At 39.7% G+C, this 21,723-nt stretch overlaps 1 protein-coding gene across 2 annotated transcripts in view; it reads left to right on the forward strand.

Moving 5' to 3' along the window:
• SLC12A2 (solute carrier family 12 member 2) overlaps window positions 1-21,723 on the forward strand; it is a 111,283-nt gene that overhangs the window by 87,383 nt on the left and 2,177 nt on the right. Inside the window, exons 20-26 of one of the 2 annotated variants that reach the window (XM_018567205.1) lie at window positions 5,009-5,140; window positions 7,628-7,675; window positions 8,894-9,016; window positions 11,171-11,282; window positions 13,049-13,135; window positions 19,356-19,491; window positions 20,830-20,897. In XM_018567205.1, coding sequence (XP_018422707.1) covers window positions 5,009-5,140; window positions 7,628-7,675; window positions 8,894-9,016; window positions 11,171-11,282; window positions 13,049-13,135; window positions 19,356-19,491; window positions 20,830-20,897 — 706 coding nt within the window. The remainder of the gene's footprint in view (window positions 1-5,008; window positions 5,141-7,627; window positions 7,676-8,893; window positions 9,017-11,170; window positions 11,283-13,048; window positions 13,136-19,355; window positions 19,492-20,829; window positions 20,898-21,723) is intronic. The other variant, XM_018567206.1, reaches the window with a different exon arrangement.

The raw sequence follows: 21,723 nt of genomic DNA on the forward strand, positions 1-21,723 counted from the left end.
GCAAAGCCCCCCACGGATCCTGCAAAGCCCCCCACGGATCCTGCAAAGCCCCCCACAGATCCTGCAGAGTCCCCCTGAGACTCTGCAGTCTGCCGGATCTCAGGGGGGCTGTGCAGGGTCTGTGGTGGGCTTTGCAGGCTGCAGAGACCCTTAGGGATCCTGCAAAGCCCCCCCACAGATCCTGCAGAGACCCTGCAGTCTGCCAGATCTCAGGGGGGCTGAGCAGAATCTATGCTGGGCCCTGCCAGCACAGTCATCCTACCTGGCACTGGAAAAAAGGCCTCCTCCGCTGCCTCGGCACCCAATCAACGTCTCATCCATCTTCCGCCTCCTCAGCTACCGTCATTGGCCCTCCAGTCTCCTCCATCTTCACCCCGCCTCTTCGATCTCCGCCAGGCGTCCGAACAGATCCTGCAGAGACCCTGCAGTCTGCCAGATCTCAGGGGGGCTGAGCAGAATCTATGCTGGGCCCTGCCAGCACAGTCATCCTACCTGGCACTGGAAAAAAGGCCTCCTCCGCTGCCTCGGCACCCAATCAACGTCTCATCCATCTTCCGCCTCCTCAGCTACCGTCATTGGCCCTCCAGTCTCCTCCATCTTCACCCTGTCTTTTTTTTCAACACAACTCATCTGTGCGATAGTGTACGTTAATCACACAAAATATGCCATTATCTCCACTAGGGATGTTCAAATACCAGTTTAGACACCAGTGCCGATACTTGGCATTTTCAGTAGAACTACCAGGGTTGCAGAGGTTGCAGCTGGGACCTAGCTCTGGCGCTCCACCACTGTTCTGAAATCATAAGTCTGTATTGTTTTAGAAAAACTGTCACATGACAATAAACAAAAATGTATCGGTACTTTTATCTGTGAGTACTTGAACAAGTATCAGTACTTTGTACTTGAAAAAATGGTATTGGTGCATCCCTAATATATGTTTATAAAAAACAAAAATCATACACAGATGCACAAATCCCAGAAGCTCTGTGTGCTCCCTAGAAATGACGGCGGCATCCTGACTTTTTAGTTTTTCTCTAGTCTAGTCTTGGAGCTGGAAAAGTATCTGTACTTGTACTTGGTATCTGAACATCCATAATCTCCACGCTATGGTGTGAATGGGTCCTAAAACACTGCTTTTTGTTCAACTTTTCTGAAGTCCCGTTGATCGTTAAAAATGTAAATTTTATATTTAAAATACTAATACCAAAAGAAAAGAGCTGCAAAAGTATACATTGCCTTGCTTTATTCTTTAGAAAGCTATCTCTTCCGTGAACCAGTCAGTCCCATTTGGTTTCTGTTTTGGAGTTATCTGGCATTTTCTCTTTCATTCTGCGGAAGTAGTTCCCACAGGGACCCTTTACAACAGCTGCAGCTCTGACTTATTTATAGAGAAAATGAGAACCCATAGGAAATGTTCTTTTCCGGACAAGCCGATCTATTGTTTTCTTTTAAAGTGAATATTTGATGGGTGTAATGTAAGGCATGTAAGGTCTTCCTTATTTATTATTCTATGACGTACTGGGGACACACCTATTACAGGAGGCATTACTTCTATTGATGTATTAACTGTTTAGAGGAAAAATTTGAAATATGGCACAGCCTGTGCCAAGAATTCAAGAATTGACCAGCCTGCATTGCACTGTTGAAAGTTTAATGTGTAATTTTTTTTATATGTGCATTCCTATAGAATTTGCATGTTGATTCCATGGAAATTCACTTATGGATGTCATTGTAAACTAACAAAAAATAGTAATATAGTTCACATTTACTTCTATAGCTTTCCTAGGCAGAATACATAGAGCTGTATCTCTGTCTATGTTTTAGGATTTGCTTTCGTACCCATCTGTTTTCAGATCCACCTCTGACAAGTCATATTCAGACCTGAGACGGTTGACAGTTTAACTTTTGGTCTCATTGCCCTAGCCACCAGGTATACAGAGTTTCCCACAGTAATCTGGTTCCAGGTCACTTGACCTTCTGACATTGACAACAGTAACAGTAACCTGACAGAGCAGTTCTAACCCATCCCCACTCTATTTAAGCTGGCCATACATTTGGAAGGGAATTTATCAAAACTGGAGCAGACAAAATCTGGAGCAGCTGTGCATGGCAACCAATCGGCGCCTCTCGCTCTCATTTTTAAATCTTAACTGAACAAACTGAAGAGAGAAGCTGATTGGTTGCCATGCACAGCTGCTCCAGATTTTGTCTGCTCCAGTTTTGATACGTTCCCCTCTTGGTGTTTTTTCTCGTTCCGCTCCAGAGGCTTAACAAGGTAAAATAATCGATTTCCCTGCTGGTCTGTTGTAGTCTCACCCACAGCCATCAGAATATTTGAACAGTGACTGCAGTTGATTGGTTGCAGTCACTGTTCGACCAGCTCTTTCCACAAAAGTCGACTGAAAAAGCTTACATTTCCTTTTGAGTCAGCTGAAATTTGAGCAGTGTATGGCCAGCTTTAGAGACCACAATCACTGTAGAAAGATGTACAGAAAATCAAGAATTTTAAATTCTTACTCGCCATGTTTTTCATTTTCTTAAAGAAATCTTAATTAACTTGCAATTTACCTTTTGAATTTGCTAGCAAATTTGACTTCTTCAGGAAGAGTCAGTTCCCTAGCGTATTCCCCTCCTTCCTGCCACATTACAACATAGCCCTCTCCTCTTCTGGGAGTGTCTTAATTACTGTCTGTGCTGGCCCAACTCCTCCACCCCTCCCTTCACCTCGGTACATAACCTTTTATGTAGCTGCTAGTGTAGTAATGAATGCTATAGAGTGAAAGCTCAAAGTCTGCTGGGGCTGCTGCTATCACATTCACAATGACCGCACCCAGCAGCAGTCTGAGGCCTTTTACATGCCTTACAGGTAAACAACATGCATAAAATAAAATGCACATATACATTTATTAGAAAATTGTTTTTCTATATGAATGGTCTGGCAACAGAGTCTCATTGAAAGTGTTTTTTTTATTTCTCTTGGTTTTCCCCTTTGACTGATTTACCTTCCTTACCTATCCTGGTAAACATGACATGGAGTGTTGAGAATCTCACCTGCAGGGATGCACCTGACAGTTTCTAACCCTTGCGCACTCTGATCATCACCCAGTCCAGCTGATCACATAAGAATCATGAAACAATCTTATCTCTATGGGCTCTTTACAGACACCCTCTGACTAACCAGGGCGGTAGCTGCTATAGTGAATAGTATTTCATTGAAGTATATTTGTTAACTGTTTTAAATGTTACATTAACAAAAGTAGTTTACAGATGATTTATTTAGGCCGTACTGTACATCACTGTTAAGGTATGATAGCACTGAGAGCCTTCTTCCATGGGAAAAAAATATTGTAGGTGCATTTCTTATTAATCAGTCTAATTTATGGTCCAGATGAAAGGAATTTCCTGAAGTTCAACGTCTGTTTTCAAACTCCAGAGGCTTTGTGGTATTTTTTGCCTTCCGACTGCAGGAAACCATTAAATACTACACACTGGTAAATGGAAGTGTTAGCACACATCTCCACCCATAGATTACACTGTGAAATCGGTATCCTCTCAGATTTTATTAGGATTTTAAAATATGATCAATTTATAAACTGGCGAAATCAGACTTTCCTAAACTGCTATAACAAAGTTTGACTATTGTAGTTTATCTTTGTGTAAATAGTGCTGTATTGCAACACTTTTCACATTTTCATACTTTCAGTATCATCCCTTTTTGCTGGCCTAGATGCATATTGTCATTGAAATAATTACTACAAATCTGTTTAGCTTGTCCAAGTGGAAGCTAATTGATCAATAGTTACCTAATCAATAGCTGCCCAAGTCTATTGAGGTCAAATTGCCTTTAGAACCCAGTGTCCCAGATTCCAAACTAGGCTACATGGTTAACAATGTGACTTACCCTGGACTTAAACAGATAGGGAGGGATAAACAGGAGCTGAATAACTGAATTGACACATGTATAAGTAAAGATTTATATTGCGCAAAATTTTTCCTTCGGGTTCATACTCCTATGACATGCATATACACGCAATATTACCTGCTGTAAATTTTCTTGTGTAATCTGTGTACAGATGAGGCCCTCCTTATTTATAGAGACTAGAGAGATTAGATGGCTATTGATGCTTGTAAAATTTGCAAGGCTTCTGTTGCTTGCAGCTAGTAACTTTATCCATATGATACAGAAATGTGCAAATGTGACCAGCTAACAAAAAAAATCCATGTGAGTTTGAATTTGACAAAGACATCAGTTATACTTGACATGTTTACCATGATTATTTATCATTCTGGAGGCAACTAGAGAGCTTTATTGGATCGTGAAAATCTCAGAATAGTGAATTGTGGCTCAGTTTTTCTTTTGTGTCCTTATTTATACATATATCATTGGCAGTACTGCTGAATGGGTGGAGATTAACTGCCTTTATCTTTTTGTGGTCAGAGATCTGGAAGCCTGTGTAGCTGTTACGTAGAAGTTCCGCTATCATGTGTAAATATGTTTGTCAGCTTCCTATGTGTTCTAGTTTCCTGCCACATTCCAAAACCTTCTAGTAGGATAATGTCAGTAATAATCGCCCAATTGTGCATACGTGCCCTTTGTATCAAGACCATAGAGTTTTTTCTGGCGTCACCGCCAACTGACGCATTTCTTGGCATCTTTACCGCCGCCAGCGGAACTGACCAGGCCCCTCACGAGTTTCGAGAGAGAATGCACCTCTACCAGTTCGCTGATGAGACCTCTCTCATTGTGCTATCAGCTCTTGTTGGCCCCAGACTTTGAGTCATCCCTGCCATACCTGGAGGGGTGGGAGAGGGAGCTGGGTATCTCTCTTTCTCCGTAAAGTCCACTGCTTTGGTATTGGAAATTTTGTCCCTTACTTTCTGTTGCATGTATTCTTGAAAACCTGTTCAATAAAAGAATTTATAAAAAAAGACCATAGATTTTTATATATATATATTTCTCTGTGATTATTTTTGTAATCTGGATTTTTCTTTGTTTTTATCTCTCCAGAGGAATTACTGTCATCTCAAGAGAAGTCACCTGGTGTCAAAGATGTGATCGTAAATGTAGACTACAGTAAAAAGGCTGAGGCAGAGTCTTCGAAACAGTTCTCAAGTGACACAAGTCCTATGATGAGAAAAGGTATGCACTTGAAACTTAAAAAAAAGTCACTGTAAAGTTGTATTTCTTGTTCATCCATTGAGTAACACAGAAAGTCTTTCACATTTCGGTTATACTGCTATTACAGGAGGATTGGACAACTGCCAAAACAAAAAACAACTATATAGGCGAGCTCAAGATAACCTCTCCTACCAGCATTTTTGCTAGTTTTATTGGAGGATAAGCCACTGTTCTTGCTGGCAGGTCCTCCTCTTCACCCCATCTTAGCTGTGACTTTACTTTGCCAGACAATGACTGACTAGTCGAAATCACTTAAAAGGGATCTAACCACTGCTGTGGTTGACCCCTTGCCTATAGAATGTGTGGCACAAATGGCTAACGCTTTAAAATTTAGTTGCAATGTGTTCCCCGCTTATCTCCTGCATGGGTCTCATGGCAGTACACATGCGTAGGACACTGCTGCAATGCAGAACGTGTGCGTGGCCTTTGAGGGCCAATATCTTTTACGATCTTGTCTACCATTATCAAGGACACTGCTGGTGGCAAGAGCTCCCATCTTCTCAGCAGCATCTGGGTCTAGTTCTGGATACAGCTTACACAATAGTCTTTCTAGCACAGAAGAGACTTCAGACTCCCCTATCTCAGACTCGAGCTCTCCAGTCCAGGAGTCACCCAACTCTCCACTTTTGCTTTAGAGTCTTGGGTTTGATCGTAACCTTCTTCAAGGTATTCCCCTGTGCCCAGATTCACCAAAGGCCTCTACAGCGCAACAGTCAGTCATCGTGGGGCAAGTCACTCATATCCCTCGACAGATTGACCGATTCGTTTGGCACTTTAGACCAGGTTGTCTCTGACTTGGTGGCTCAGGAATTCAGCTCTGAAATCAAGAAAGTATTTTCTGCCTTTTGGAAAAACCTCTCAATGGATGCCAGACTGAGGAAGAGTTCTGGGCACCTTCGGTGCAGAGAACATAGTCGTCTGAGGAATCTTATCTCCCAGTGAATATCCTGGAGCTTCAGGTTATTTGGCTGTCTGTGCATCATTGAACCTTCCTACTGGATGGTCATTTGATCTAGATTCAATACTTCAATACCACTGTGGCATAGACTTTGTATCCCAGGCATATACTGTTGGCAGGCAAACTTCCACAGACGACAGCACCTGGACTTGGGGGTGGGGTCCCTACATCCAGGGGTGTACCAAGACCTGTTTTGCAGGTGGGGGTCGTCAGTCCTCGTGGCCTCAAACCAAACGGACAGGCTTGTCTGCATGTAAAGGTGTCCTCTAGCAGAATCAGTGGATGCTCTGGTGGCTCAGTGGGACCATTACACCCTTATCTATGCCTTTCCTCCCGTGAAGCTTCTTCCTCGCAGGATTGAGATGGAAAGCATTTTGGTGATCCTCATTGTTGCTCCGGAATAGCTTAGGCACATGTGGTACACCAACTTTGTGAGATTCCTGGTGTGCACTCCACGGGCTTTGCCAAATTGCCAGGGTTTTCTGTCTCAAGGATCGGTTTGCCATTCTGCTGCATCGTCATGGATTTAACAGCATGACTGTTAAAGTCTGGATTTTGAGACATAGGCATCTCTGACACTGTGATTCCTACACTGCTAAGAGGTTATGGAAGGCATGCTTCATTTGTTGAGTCTGGGCTTTTACGCTAGGAAATTCTCCAATTCATTTGTAACGAGTGAATGAACAGAACTCATCATAAACAAAACATGGACACCTACATTGTGTGGTAATGTTGTCACACCCATCATGCAGATCACTGACACTCTTAAAGTAGAATATTTTCATTTTGATTTTACATAATTTGCCTTATGTTTCCTTTTTACAACACATTTATAATTTTTCTATTAAGGGTCAGTCAGTCTATTTTAGTTGTGGCATGATACTGGGCAGTTGAATTATCGACCAACTTCTTATGGCTTTTAGAGACTCTTAATAGAGAGTTTTCCCCAGTGGAATGCCCAGCCCTTGCCAACTCCCACCCCCTTTTGTTTAAACCTGCTGAGTCAGGTAAGCATTGTGTGAAGTGAAGAGATATCAGTCCTTAAAGGATAAAAGAAACCAGTGAGTGATGTAACTAGTTATCGTGTACAACAACTGAAATAACCATGTTTGGTGAACTAACATGTTCACACCTTTGCAATTTAATGATTGCACTCAGCTTTGCCGGTGTTTAGTTCACATCTGTGAGCTCCGGTAAGGTGCATTGGTTAAAAAAGTGCAGGTCCATTTTTAAGTGCATTTTGATGCATTTCCAGTGCATGGTAACCCCCCCTTCTATAGTAACCTCAATTTTATGCAGCATTTAATTGGCTAACAGACCCTAACAAAGTACCAAAGTTCATGCTTAAGAACAAGGGCATTGAAATGCAGGACAATGCACACAGAAGGATGTGGACCCAAGCCTAAGAGTTACCTTTCTTTTTGTTGATTTTAACATAGCTAAACACAAATAACATTGCTTTTCATTTTTCTTTTTTAAATAATATCCAGATGATGAAGACGATGGGAAAACACCTACACAACCTCTTTTGAAAAAAGGCAGGCATTATCACTTTTGTTTTGGCTACATCCCTTCTTAGTCTTTTAATCTTTTCTTGATTTCCTGTGACCTTTCTGTATGTTTCTTTAGTGTTTTCTGTGAGTTTCTTTTCTTGGCCATGACATGCATTTCAATGTTTGTATAAAAGTGAGATCTAGGCAGAGAACAAGATTTGGTCTGCTGACTATACTCAATTATGAGGCAAAAACCTGGCTTTTTTGTTTTCAGGTTCAGATTTTTTTTATTCCCATTTTTGTATATTTTTTTTTTCCGACTGTGTAGTTTAATACACTTTTCTCAGGCTTTCCCATATTGTTTATATGTGAACATGCTAAATCTGATTTTTTTTCATTTATGCTTTGCTTGTACAACATGGTGAAACTGGAACATGTAATCTTTCAATGCAGTTTATTTGAGGATGATTACGAGTATGATTATAGGTAACGTGAGCTATGTAGGTCCCTTTTGTGTGTTTTTGATTTTTACTGATAAATTCAATGATAATGTACCATCATCAAAGATGATGGTACATTATCTATTTTTTTTGGAACGGAAACAAATCAGATGTAAAAGAAAATTGTAGCTAGGTTCCTTAAGTCTACGCACAAAGACAGTAGTGCTCTAGATCCTTGTATTTCATTCTTTCCAAGAGTACTAGATACTTTACAAAGGACACCCACCCTCTTGAGTATATCGATCTTACAGAAAAAGTGGTGTACTTCAGTGTTTATTTGTATTCACCTTCCCCACTGAAGGCAAATAAGGATCAGGAGAGGAGGTGGAATATTACCATGGGGGTTGCTTGCCTAGGATATGAAGTTTAGGTTTTTTTGTTACTTGTAAGCTCATCAGTAGAGTTACCTGTACCAGTTGTTTCAGGCACTGAGCATATTTTGTTATGGCGTGGGAAGAGAATATTGGGGGGGGGCTTATCATAAAGACATTGCTGTTTTCCATTCGCGTTCTGTACGATATATTCCCAATGTAGCTCAGGAATACAGTGAGCTATACATGAACTGTTATTGTCAGTATAGCCTGCTTTGGTATGAAAGTTGTGACTGGAGGATTGAACACTGTAGAAGAAAAAGAAGTAATCTTGGCTGTGTTACCAGACATACAATTCACTTACTACTTCCTTCTTTTAACTTCTTTTGTGGTTAAATAACTGCTGTGTGTTGTTGTTGTTGTTGTTTTATCTTTGTTTCCTGTGTTTGCAGGCTCCAAAGGACGAGGTGTAGCTCTAAATACTACAGACCAGAAACTTCTGGATGCCAGTTTACAGTTCCAGAGAAAGCAAGGCAAAAGTACCGTTGATGTGTGGTGGCTCTTTGATGATGGAGGTAGCTATATGCAGGCTCAAATACGATGCTCGGTTCCAGGCAAAAGGACCACTGATAGAAATGTTGTATGTTTACAATGCATTCTAGTAAGACAGGCATTTTTTACACCAAGGACTTGACGTTTCCTGTAGATTGCTATTTATCGAAATCAGCAGTAGCCGTCACCTTGCTTATTCCCCCTTGCAGCCTCAGCAAAACACTGCCATCTAGTGTTTACATCATCCCAGGATTAGCTGGATATAATAACAAAATAGCTTTCCAAATAATCAACATATTGACTTTTTATTTTATTGTGTTGCCATAGTTGCAACGTTAGTTTACAAAAGCATAAAACATGCAATTTTTGTTTCATTACCATGTATTACTTGCTAATTTTGTAGATCAAATTAAATTATGGGCCGCTGCAGTGCTTTTTAGATTCAACCCTCATGTACCTGCAGCAGGTCATATTTTGAAGGATTCCCTAAGTAGAAAGGTTGTGGTAATTACTGGTCTCTTGAGCAGGGCTAGGGATATCCATACACATGAGGTAGCAGTCAGATAATCTCACAGCCAAGCAATTGTCCTGTATAATCATAGGAACTAAGAGTACATAATTTTCTTATGGTCAGATGTTCACATTTTGTGTGCCGTGCACACACCCCTGGCAAGCAGGAGACCGCGTTGAAGAACTAATGTGATTAAACGGGAGTGGAGGCTAAAAGGTCAGGATAGGATGAAGACACAATTTTAATGTGTAATTTAATTTACTAGTGAGCATGATGTCAGAAGTGAATAGCAAGTATTCAGTAGCCCTGCGAAAAGCATATTATTTTTTTCTTCTCTGCACATCATAATAAAGCTGGCCATGCACTGGTAGATTTTCATACGAACGATCATACAAAAAATCTCATCAGAACATTCAATAATGTAATCAGAGACTTGATGATTGTCCTTCAAAATGTTGTTTGTTTTGAATATTCCATTTTGGAAATGTTTTGACTCCCTTGACTATTAAAAGTCAAACGTCAAACGTTCCGACATCTAATGTTTTTGAACAAAATTCTAACCCTGTATACCCAGGTTAGGTGAATGCGCCATTAGGCAAACAGAGTAAATGAGGAGCCTGCACTCTGATTCTACACATGCTGGCCATACACTACGAATTTCGTCCTGTTCTTGATGAACTAGCTGATCGATAGAGCCGGTCGGGAAATCTTCGAACAAATAGAGCCAGCAGCCAGTGAGTTGCCAGCCCTGCTTGGGTATTCTGACAGCGGCCACAAATACAATGCAGGCAGTGGCAGATTCCTCGGTCAACGCTCGTAAGCGTTAATGGAAGTATCTGTAATATTTTCTTTGTTCAGCTCATGGAAAAATGACACCTTTTAGTTAGTGACACACCTGTTGATAATAGTAATGTTACCAGCAGCTAATGGTGAAAATGTAAGAATATATGTATAGAATAGTTTGTAATATTGTACAGTTTCATGAAGAAACTCTTATATTCACTAGGGAGGGGACCTCAATGATTTATAAGGATTCACCCTCCCGTTCTTTGATAATCTTCACCACACTAATAGTATCAGATTTAATATGGCTAATGGCCATGATAACTCAGGAAGTGTCCTGTAGGCAGGGGGGCAGCTTATAATGGGATGTGCATGTCGCACTTTCAGAAATTGCTTGCCATTGAAAACAGTGCTGAATCAGCTGGTGAGCTTGGACCACACTCCCGGCAGTAATACACAGCAGGTTCTGTAGACCTTGGCCTGAGAACAAAAGTTCATGGACTCTGCAGCTGATCAGATCTTCGTTACTGCTCACTGTTTGATTCCTGTTTAGTTTCATCTGATGCGCTGTTTGACCTCATTCCCATTGTTGCTCCCTGAGGAAAGATTCAGCTGTGTTTTGCAGCCGATTGAAGCGGAACATTTTCTGAAGGGTTCAAATCTGTGCTGCTTATTGGTTGCTAGAGAGTGTTTTGGTAAGTGGTGAGAAGAGTGGCCAGGGGGATGTCATTTACGTTATACCAGAGATTGTCTGTATGTTGGGGTTGACTGAAGAGCACCAGCTGCTCTCCATGATGAGATCACATGTTTACATATGTCATTTGTTTTTCTTTAATGTCATCCCAACCTTTGCTCCTCTCATTCTCTTTCTCATTTTGCCCAGGTCTTACATTGCTGATACCTTATCTGTTTACTACAAAAAAGAAGTGGCGTGATTGCAAGATCAGAGTTTTTATTGGTGGAAAAATAAACAGGATAGACCACGACCGCAGAGCGTATGTGTTTTTTTTTTCCCTTTTCTATATTTTTTCAAGTTAGTTTTTTTTGGCTTACAGCACTGATAGATGCCAATGTTGCTATGGTACAAAGTCATCTCTTTTTATTAATTGTTCTCTTCTCATAATTTCATTGACATTGATCTGCTGGAATGTTTTCTTTAAAACTGCGCTAACACTGTGAGGAAAATTGCAAATTGTTATTTTGATTATGTAACACATCAGTGCTTCGTGATCGCTCAGCTCCCGAGCTCTAGAGATAGCATGTGACAGCTGCAGTGTCACAAGCCAGCTCTAATTATTAGGAAGAGTACATTTTACTCTCCCAATACTCTAAATATACCACTGAAAGTGTTTTCTTAGATCTGTTATTGGTTAGGCTTTTCTGGTTAACAAAGGCAATGGCAGTCACCCTGTTGTGTGTAACATTTAAAATGTCGATCAGCTTTTCTTTAGTTTGTCAGGTTTGCTTCTTTTATGGGTGCTACAGGGTAAAACTGATGTAGTGATGAAAAGTATTCTAAATAAATCAATAAATATCTGTTATCTACCCATGTTTGACATTTTCAGCCAGCAGTGAGTTGCGGTCATAAAATCAGTTTATTTAGGTAACATTTAAAATGCTTGTCTATTTTGTACAAGCCTCACTACATACATCAGAGGAAGAAGAGTGTAATCTAGTATTACATTACTATTATATAATAGTGTGCTGTATTTGGGGAAAAAATCTTGATAAGGGCATGACTGCTTGTAAAGAATTTATACTAATGAAGGTTTAAAGGCCTACAACAATTAGTGCAGAAAACAACATCAATTACCCACTACCCTATGACAGTGGCCCCCTATTCATCCTGCTACATTATTAATTACAGGTGGTAATTGCTCATGATTACGGTATTGACTAAATGTGTGCAATGCCAATAATTCATATATTTCTACTACTGTGTAGTAAGTCGGAGAGGGGCCTTTTGTCACTGAGATGGTGAGTGTTTGTGGTGGATTCTGCAAAGTACTGCAGGAAAATTTAAATCACAGTAGCGAAAATACAAATTACACATGTGGCTGTGCCCTACAGTATAAACTTCCCAGGAGCCAAGATTAAAGCTGTGCTAATGTAATCCAATTTGTCCCTTACCACCGCCAGTATTTACATGATTATGAACCATTAAATTGTTATTTTTGTTTGAGGAGTGTGGGAAAGGCTGCTGTTCAAAGTGGTGTCTTACTTTGAGCTTAAAGCAAAAAATCCCTTTTATCACCAAAAGATCTTTTGATGAAAAGAAAGATGACTAAATTATGACGTGAGCAACAATGAGGCATCAAAATGATTTGTACCATGAAACTGACCCCTAAAGGGCAGCTTACATTTATTCACAATTCAGCAACCATAAGAAAGTTTTTCCTGTTACATACGTACAAGGACAATTGGATAAAAGAACAACATGTAGGTTTGATTTACACCGACAGATTTGTAATGGTTTTTTTTTTAAATCTCATTATGTTGTATTTTGTGTTTTTTTGTTGTGTTTTTTTGCATTTTATCATATATGTTTGTGGATACTAGTATTAGCTGCTGCAGAGAGCAATTTCAAAACATAAATCTTCATAGTTGTTTCTCCTTGAATCTACATAATTGTTCTCTGTTAATATTTAGTTCTGCATGTTAATTTGAAGAAAAGAGTCAAGAGTATAAATGGATATGAGCTACAGTAGTATTATCAAGAAAGTCATTTGATTCTTATTTTCTGACCTCTGTGTGTTTTCAGGATGGCAACGTTACTTAGCAAGTTCAGGATTGACTTCTCTGATATCGTGGTCCTCGGTGATATCAACACAAAGCCAAAGAAAGAAAAGTATGTAATATCATAATGTTATACACATAATAATTACAATGTGATAATCTACTTGTCATATTTTTTTTTTTCTGTTTTATTTTTTATTTTTTTATTCTTGGTAACTCATTTTCCACTTCTGTTTGTTTGGTGTTAGATGTTTTGGTGGAGAGAGAGAGAGAGGGTCTGAACTTGCAGATAGTGAGGCTCAGTTGCCATAAACAGAACTACTAGTGAAACATTGTAGCAATGTTTGGCCCCCAGTTGTGGTGAAAATACAAATTCCATCATGGATCTGATTCTGGAAGTCATCACTGTGGCTGCCAAGAGTCTTACAAATCTTAATGGGATTTGTAGATTCTCCAGAGCTGGAGGGCCATCCATTGGGCATTGCAAGACTCTTGACAGCAAAAGGCATGACTTCCAGATGCATGGTGGGACTTGTAGTTGCACCACAACTGGAATGCCAAAGTTTGGCTACCCCTGTTGTATATGCTTATGGGAAGAGTGAGGATATGGGGTTAACTCTCCTTCATTGATCAGGATGGCTTCTGTACTGCTTAGCTGTAGTGTAGGCTGCAGGCAGTCCAGTGCCTGGCTGTGTGCTGCGCCCCATCAAAACTGAGAATTTGAAATATCATCTTTTACTTTATACCTTTTGAATTACCTGTGAGTGCCCCTCCGCCAGTTCTCTTTTGCTTCTCTATGTATTTGGCTTTATTTTACAGAAGTCACAGTACAGTTACAAGATGTCTGACATTACACAGTTACAGAAGTACTACTTTAAAAGCCTGTTTTTCTAAGTACCAGGTGAAATGTATGAACTGCTGCCAATGCGTAAACATTTCAGCAGATACATTCACTATTTTTTTTTTTTTTTTAAACAAATTTAGAGCTTTTAAGACTAAGCCACATACGACACAAAGAGAAGAGGGCAGCTTAGCGATCTACACAAGCATTATAGAGTTAAAAAAGTGTTGAGACAGTTGCAGACTAAGCAAACTTTACTGGAGACTTGCAACAGGCAAGTAGTGTTGATAGACCCCTCCTGTGACATTTCCTCAGAAAAAAGTCAATACATGATACCCGATTATTAGACTGTATTGCACATAGAAGGGTTAGATACCTATTTGGGGAGAGAGACTACTTCTCTGGGATGGTAATATATTGATGATTTTCTGTGAACATTAGTTTCTACCCAGTACTAAAAGGATAGTTTTCCCTTTGGGCAGAGGCAAACTATAAACATTGTGGCATTACATGATATTTATGAATATATATCTATATATAGATATATCTATACATAGATATGTCTGTATATATATCTATATATAGATATATCTATATATAGATATATATACAGATGGACACATTCTGTTTGGAAACCTAGCCTGCTGCATGTTTTTTTGTGGGTGGATGGGGTTAATGGATTTTATTAACAATCTCATAGTTCAGCAAGTTGCTTCTTGTTGTTTTAGCATAATGTCATGAGCTTGTAAAATATGTGACACAACAACCGGCTGTTAAATGCTTTCCAAACCCATAGTAACATTTCAAATAACTAAAGGTTTTCTTTTTGAAAGTGAAGCATATCTCCGCATTGCAGTAAATAAGGTCTGGCAGCTGTCGTCTTCATATGTAATTACGCATTCTGTAATTATAAGACCACATTTGTTCTGCTTTCATTAAAATATAATATCTTTCATCTTCTTTGCAACGCACAATGACAACATTAGCTTTCTCTTTTATACTGCTGGAATGGTGCTGAATCTGTCCCCTTCCATTTATTTGCATATTCATAGTACAGTAATTCCAGGGAGTGCTGTTCAATGCACTTAGCTCCGTCCATGGTGATGACATGATGAGCAGGTTTGAACATGTTAAAAGGATGCATGCAGTTGGACCTACAGATGGGAAGGGCTGGAAAAAAAACAGAAACATTGGGAAAAAAGGTTTTTTTTACCTGTTTTTTTTTTTCCCAAACCCGTTTTTGTTTGTTTGCGGAAAAATTGAAATTAAAAAAGCATATGTTTTTTACAATGATAAATAATATATCTTTGACGTGGTATTCAAACTATATAACAGGAAGACCTTAATGAAAGATTTCTGAGACTTTATGTAAAGCCCTAAATTATTGCACATTCTCTCACCTGAAGACAAGCAAATCCTGGAATACAATTCAAGTAACACTGTACTTCTCAATGCAGTTCTCAAACTCCAAGAGAAATCTGCATTTCTGCCACTAGGCGCACTGCAGGGGAAAGGCTCCAGTTTAGTTAGATTGTGGGCTCTATCTTGTACCTCCTACAGTTGGGTGATTGTTGGCATAATAGTAGATGATAGTTTCTGTCCTCTCGGGCCTTTGACAGGTAAGAGGGAACATTTGTCTGACAAATTAGTTTATCTTTATAACCTTTAAATGATTCCTAATAATGTTCTCCACCATCACAGTATAATGTTTACCTATAGTCTGCTCAGTAAATAGTTGTTTTTTTCCTCCTCTGTAAAATGGTGAGACCAACATCTAGAGTTTGGAAACATTTCCACAGTGCAACTTCTGCTGAGAGCAAAGCTGCAATTTGCAATATGTTCTTGCTTGTGTTGTTGCTTTTGAGGGAAAGGGGGTCGTTACCTGTTCTCATGTATGGTTGAAATGTTATTAACATATACAGTCCTTGTTATTCCATTTGCAGTAAAAGAATAAAAAGAAAGTTTAGCTTATTTACTGAATAAGCTGTACTTTTATTTCAAGCATAATACTTTTATATACACTGCATTTCATGTTCCTAGTGTAACAAAATGACTTTCAATTTGTAAAAATACTCCACACTGAATTTTTTTTCAGTTTTTCTGAAAATTTCCATTTTTTTCCAGGAAAAAAACCTTTTTTTTTTCTCATGGCTTCAAAATTTCCGGAAATGTTACATCTCTAGTTGGACCTAGTGTAAAAAAAAATCTCTGGTGTAGTGGTCAGCTTTTATACTTAATTATATACTGTATTTGCTGGCGTATAAGACTACTTTTTATACTTAAAAACATCTCCCGAAAATCAGGGGTCGTCTTATATGCGGGGTATACAATGTATACCTTTAGTTCGTTTGGGCCAAGCTGGCCCAAAAGGAACATCCCTAATCTGTCAGCCCGCTGGATGTGCGGTAATACTGTATGTGCAGTAGCTTTGGCTACATACAGTATACCGCGCTGAGCCAATCACGGCGAGCGATGTACACAACCTCTGCCAATCGGAACAGGCTTTGTTTTCATTAATAGAATACATTGCTCGCCGTGATTGGCTCAGCGCGGTATACTGTATGTAGCCAAAGCTACTGTACATACAGTATTACCGCACATCCATCCATGATGTTTTTAAATGGTGTTGCCTCGGAAGTGAGGTAGGCTTATATGACGAGTATAGCCCAAAACCTATGTTTTAAGTGGAAAATTAGGGGGTCGCCTTATACGCCGGCAAATACGGTAGTTTGTCACATTTGAGTTTTTTTGCAATTGGCAAACCTGCACATGTGAAACAAAAGTGAATATTAAAGTTTCTGTTCTGTTTATGTATTGCTGCTGCCACATAAATCTGTGACATCACCAAATTACACTGGCAACAGTACCTTAGATCTCACACTGCAAATATACAAATCGTACAAACAGCGCTCTTGTAATGATGTTGAGGGGGTAAACAGTGTGTGACCCTAAATAGTGTGCAGCCCTGAAGCCCAGGAAGAGTGCCTGTGGATATGCAAACTAGAAACAAAAAACAAAAAGGGCGCAACGCTAGGTGGGCTAACTGACCGGGTCGGAAGACCCAGGGAAGGTGACAGGGAGAATTATGTGACAATGGGTGCAAAAGGCAAAAGAAAGAGCACTTACATTTTAATTCATGGGACCAGAGGCTGGACGGCCGGTGTGGAGGATCGGGTCATCCGTGGTGTCTATCTGGAACTGGTGTGCCGGAGGATGTGCATCCACACGGGGAGAGGAGGCTGTGGGTGAGAGGGGGGGAAGAGAGAAGCCACAAGAATGGGGACTCAGTCCGTGGCCCGCTGTGTGAGTCCAGGGGCCGAGTAGTGCGGGAGAAAATCAGCGGTGTCAGAAGCAGGCAGAACTGCTGTGGCCGCGGCTGTGGATCGTGATGCTCAGTCACTGACGGCGCAGACTGGAGCAGTGTGCGGGAGCCGTGGGCTGAAAGTAGTCAGCTGTCAGTCGGATCTGTGGTGGGAAGAGGGTAGTAGCGGGGTGGAGGGGCAGTGAGCTGAGCGACGCGTTTCGAGGAGCGATACCTCTTTTTCAAGCTCAAGAAGGAACAAGATTAAAATGTAAGTGCTCTTTCTTTTGCCTTTTGCACCCATTCTCACATAATTCTCCCTGTCACCTTCCCTGGGTCTTCCGACCCGGTCAGTTAGCCCACCTAGCGTTGCGCCCTTTTTGTTTTTTGTTTCTACACTGCAAATATACAGCTCTGAGTTTCAAGGTACACAAAGTGCACTGTTATGTTTCTAGTAGAATTTAGGCAAACTGATAAATCTTTGAGGGTGCTCCTTTAGCACAATTAGCATTTCTAGATTTCTCATTTAAAGTGGTTCTAAACCCTCTGTTTTTTTTGCCTATATCTACTGCTCTTAACATTTGGAGCTGAGGTCCACTATAATAATCTGTCCTTTTAAGCCATCCAGTGGCAGGTTGTATATTCCAGAACTTAGGCCAAGTTCTACACTCTTGCTTTTGACCTATATTTCAAAGTATCATGATCATTTCTCTGCTCCATTCCTCTAGGACCAATGACATTGCAAGTTTTCCAATTCTATTTACAGATTTGTGAGCAAAAAAAAAAAGAGAGCGCTTATTTTAAAATGTTACTAACATCATACCTGTGTCTGTCTTTACCTGTGTCATAGCTTACAAACCGATTCTCCTTTTTCTTTTCTTTTGGTTTGTGTTTTTTTTTTTTTTTTTTTTTTTCTTTTTGCCAATTGTGATATAGTTGCAGTGGGCTACATTGTCAATTCTTCCCTTAAAGGAGAACTATGGGGTCAGTGTTTTTCCCCATAGTTCTCAGGGTAACGGGAGGACACAAACTAGCGTCCTCCCGTTACCCTAAGCTCAGTTTACCGCGAGCTACAGCTATATTTTGATAAAAAGGTCTGTTAAACACAAAGAAACAAGGTTGCCATTTGGTTGCTGTTTGTGTATTTATTTGTTATCTGATATAATTTCTCTTGACACATAGACAGCAACTTTGTTCTAAAATAATTCCTATACCTCTTTATGACATTGTCAGCCATGCATGCCAATCTTAAGGCTGCCAGGTCTATAAAACACTCCACACAGCCCAACCTTAAACAAGCAGATAAAATGTTTGGATTGTATAGCCTACAATAACTGGTTTATGAGATCAGTTTATGATTATACTTTATGGCTCTTTTGATAGTTGTATAACTTACACTGCACAAAGATATCATAAGGCACATATGTTGAGGAAGGGTACAACGTCAGTGTAAGAGCAGATGGTACGGAGTATTGTGCAGATTGCTGGAATATTTATTGACCGGGGACATGGCAGCAGAGGTCATATTTTAAATTAAAGTTGTTGTACGTCTGTTATCCGTTCTATATATCATGTGATGGTTTTATGGCTAGACAAGGGAGGTTTGAGAGAAACCTTCTAAAACTAATTTCACAATTTATCCTGTAATCTTGTTAGCATTTAAATATGCACTTCTCGAGAAAAGCCATTTCAAAGCTGTGACACCTTTCCTTTATCACCTAAAACACGCAAGGAACCAGCCAAATAAGCTAATTGTTCCAAGTCATGTTTAGAAGCTGTGTTTTATTTCCAGACCTTTTTGTTTTTCTCAGGATCACTTGTGGCAGATCTGGGATTTGGCAAGTGTCTGAGCCTATCATCCCCCTAAAATATTATTCTGCCGCTTGTTTAATTTCATCAACCAGATTTGTCATTTCACATGACAAATCTGTATGGGAATGATCTTTTTTCCCAGGGATGCCAACACATCAAATTAGTTATTTGTCTAATCAAATTTAATTGAACAAAGATGATTTGCTTTCAAGATGGTGTTATTATTGACCATGGTGAAGAGCTGGCTTTATTAGACTAAACCCCCAAAAACCTGTATTGTAGATGACCTTGTGGAGCATGACTTTTTTGGGGAATCTGAGCTGTCATTGATATTTTTACTACATGGTTTGTGTTTATATACGTCCCTTTGACTTTCAGTGTTGCAGCCTTTGAGGAGATGATTGAACCGTTTAGACTTCATGAAGATGAAAAAGAACAAGATGTAGCTGACAAAATGAAAGAAGAAGAACCATGGAGAATAACAGATAATGAGCTAGAGCTGTACAAAACAAAGGTATTTATTATCTATGCATGCATCTGGATAGTTTTATCATGTTAAAGAATGTTTAAAAAAGAGTTGTACACAGGGCTCCCTCACAGCTCCATATACAGTCAGGTTATCGCAGGGAAAGTTTATATACTCTGCTGCCTATGAGTTGTGCTCAGCTCTCCGTTATCTCATTTTATTGTTATGTATTCTGAAAATGTTCATCACCTTTTACCAATAAACTAGGGCTGCAGCTAACGATTATTTTCATAATCGATTAGTTAGCCGATTATTAAGTTCGATTAATCGGATTTTAAAAAAAGGCTACGGTGATGGACTACTAGTTTGTATTAAGATTGTAGTCCATCACGGCAGCAAGCTTGGCGTAAAAAAAGAGTGTGGTGTGCAATATAGTACATTATACAGCAGCGCAGTGCAGAATACCAGCAGCTCTATAGGAAAGCAGCAATAGTACATTATGCTATAATGTACTATTGCTGGGATTTGTAGTCCTCTGTAGCTGGCGTTATTCTGCTTTGCCCTGTATATAATGTACTATTGCTGGGATTTGTAGTCCTCTGTAGCTAGTGGTATTCTTCAGTGTGCTGTATAATGAATATACGGCACAATGCAGAATACCAGCAGCTATAGAGGAATACAACAAATGCCAGCAATAGTGCATTATACTATAATGTACTATTGCTGGGATTTGTAGTCCTCTGTAACTGCTGGTATTCTGCATTGTGTTGTATGTAATGTATTATTGCTGGGATTTGTGGTCCTCTATAGCTGGTGGTATTCTCCATTGCGCTGTGTAATGATTATACTGCACAATGCAGATTACCACTAACCAGTTATAGAGGAACTACAAATCCCAGGAATAATACATTATACAGCGCAATGGAGAATACCACCAGCTATAGAGGAACAACAAATCCCAGCAATAATACATTATACAGGCTGTTCAATGTATTATTGCTGGGATTTGGTGTTCCTCTATAGCTGCTTGTGTTCTGCAGTGTGCCGCTTTTTTTTTTTTTTAACAGGAAACATTAAAATAGGTCCCCCTTACCTGTTTCTGAACCCTTGTAAGTCGCTGCAGCGGTGGCATGCTCTGCGGGCGTGTGTCCGGCTTGTGCGGTGGACTCACCCTGTCCTCAAAACTGTCTGTAGCTGTAAGGCAGGGCTGGGGAAGGCAGGGAAGAAGGGGGCAGCGTCCCAATGATAGTGTAATTTGCAAGTAGGGGACAGTGTAGTAAACCGATGTCTGTATATTTAGAACAAATCAGTGATTATGAACTTTATGACCCAACTATCGCTTTTGGAATATTTGCTGTTCTGATTGTTTTTTTTGCTCTGCACTAGACACACCGACAGATCCGGTTAAATGAGTTGTTGATGGAGCACTCAAGCACAGCCAGCGTCATTGTCATGTAAGTTTACAATGCTTCCTGCAAGCTAATTCTTCATCTGATAAGTGCCTTGGTGATAATTGATGATCTGTTTGACTGTCTTCCAGCCATTGCTACAGGTGACTGTAGTGTTAGATGCCCCTGTTAGAGAAGATAATAGGAAATGTATAGTTTTATAAAGCTTTTTAAATTGTTTCTATGTAGTTTGTCTCTTAACCCCTTCATGACTGAGGCCTTTTTTTTCATTTTTTTGTACCCATGTTATATTCCACATTTTAGGCCTGAAAATTACTTAAAACCCCCCAACATTATATATTTTCTGAATGCAGATTTGGGGGCTTTACTATTCAGAGAATACAAAAATTCAGTTCACTACAAATTGGTAGCATCGCTCTACTGAGTTAATTGGCTAAATTTTGACATAGCCAGGAAATAGCCTTGGGGCAGTGTTTGAATTAACCTAATTTTGGTGCTGCATGGCTAACTTCTGTTTGTGTCATAGATTCCCAGCAAATTAACAAGCTCATTTCATTTTAATATTGATGTGAAGGTGATATTGATTGATCACCTTTTTTGACTGAGACTGCACAAAGTAAAATTTAGATTTCACTCGCAACAATGAGCTGTAAATGTTGTTTTTGAAGTTATACTCACATCCTTAAGACTTTTAGTTCTACAGGATTTAAGTACATAGGATCACCTGTCAAATGACATTGTTGGATATAAAAGGGAATATGATTTGACATAATTCAAACACAAGGGACATTCATGGGGAATAAAGGTATTGGCGTGCTCCAACAGGCAGGCTCAGGGCCCTATAAGTACTGTATGTATGTGTATATATATA

Source organism: Nanorana parkeri, unplaced genomic scaffold (genome assembly GCF_000935625.1).
Source record: "Nanorana parkeri isolate BGI_ZX_2015 unplaced genomic scaffold, ASM93562v1 scaffold1020, whole genome shotgun sequence".
In the NCBI taxonomy this organism is placed as follows: domain Eukaryota; kingdom Metazoa; phylum Chordata; class Amphibia; order Anura; family Dicroglossidae; genus Nanorana; species Nanorana parkeri.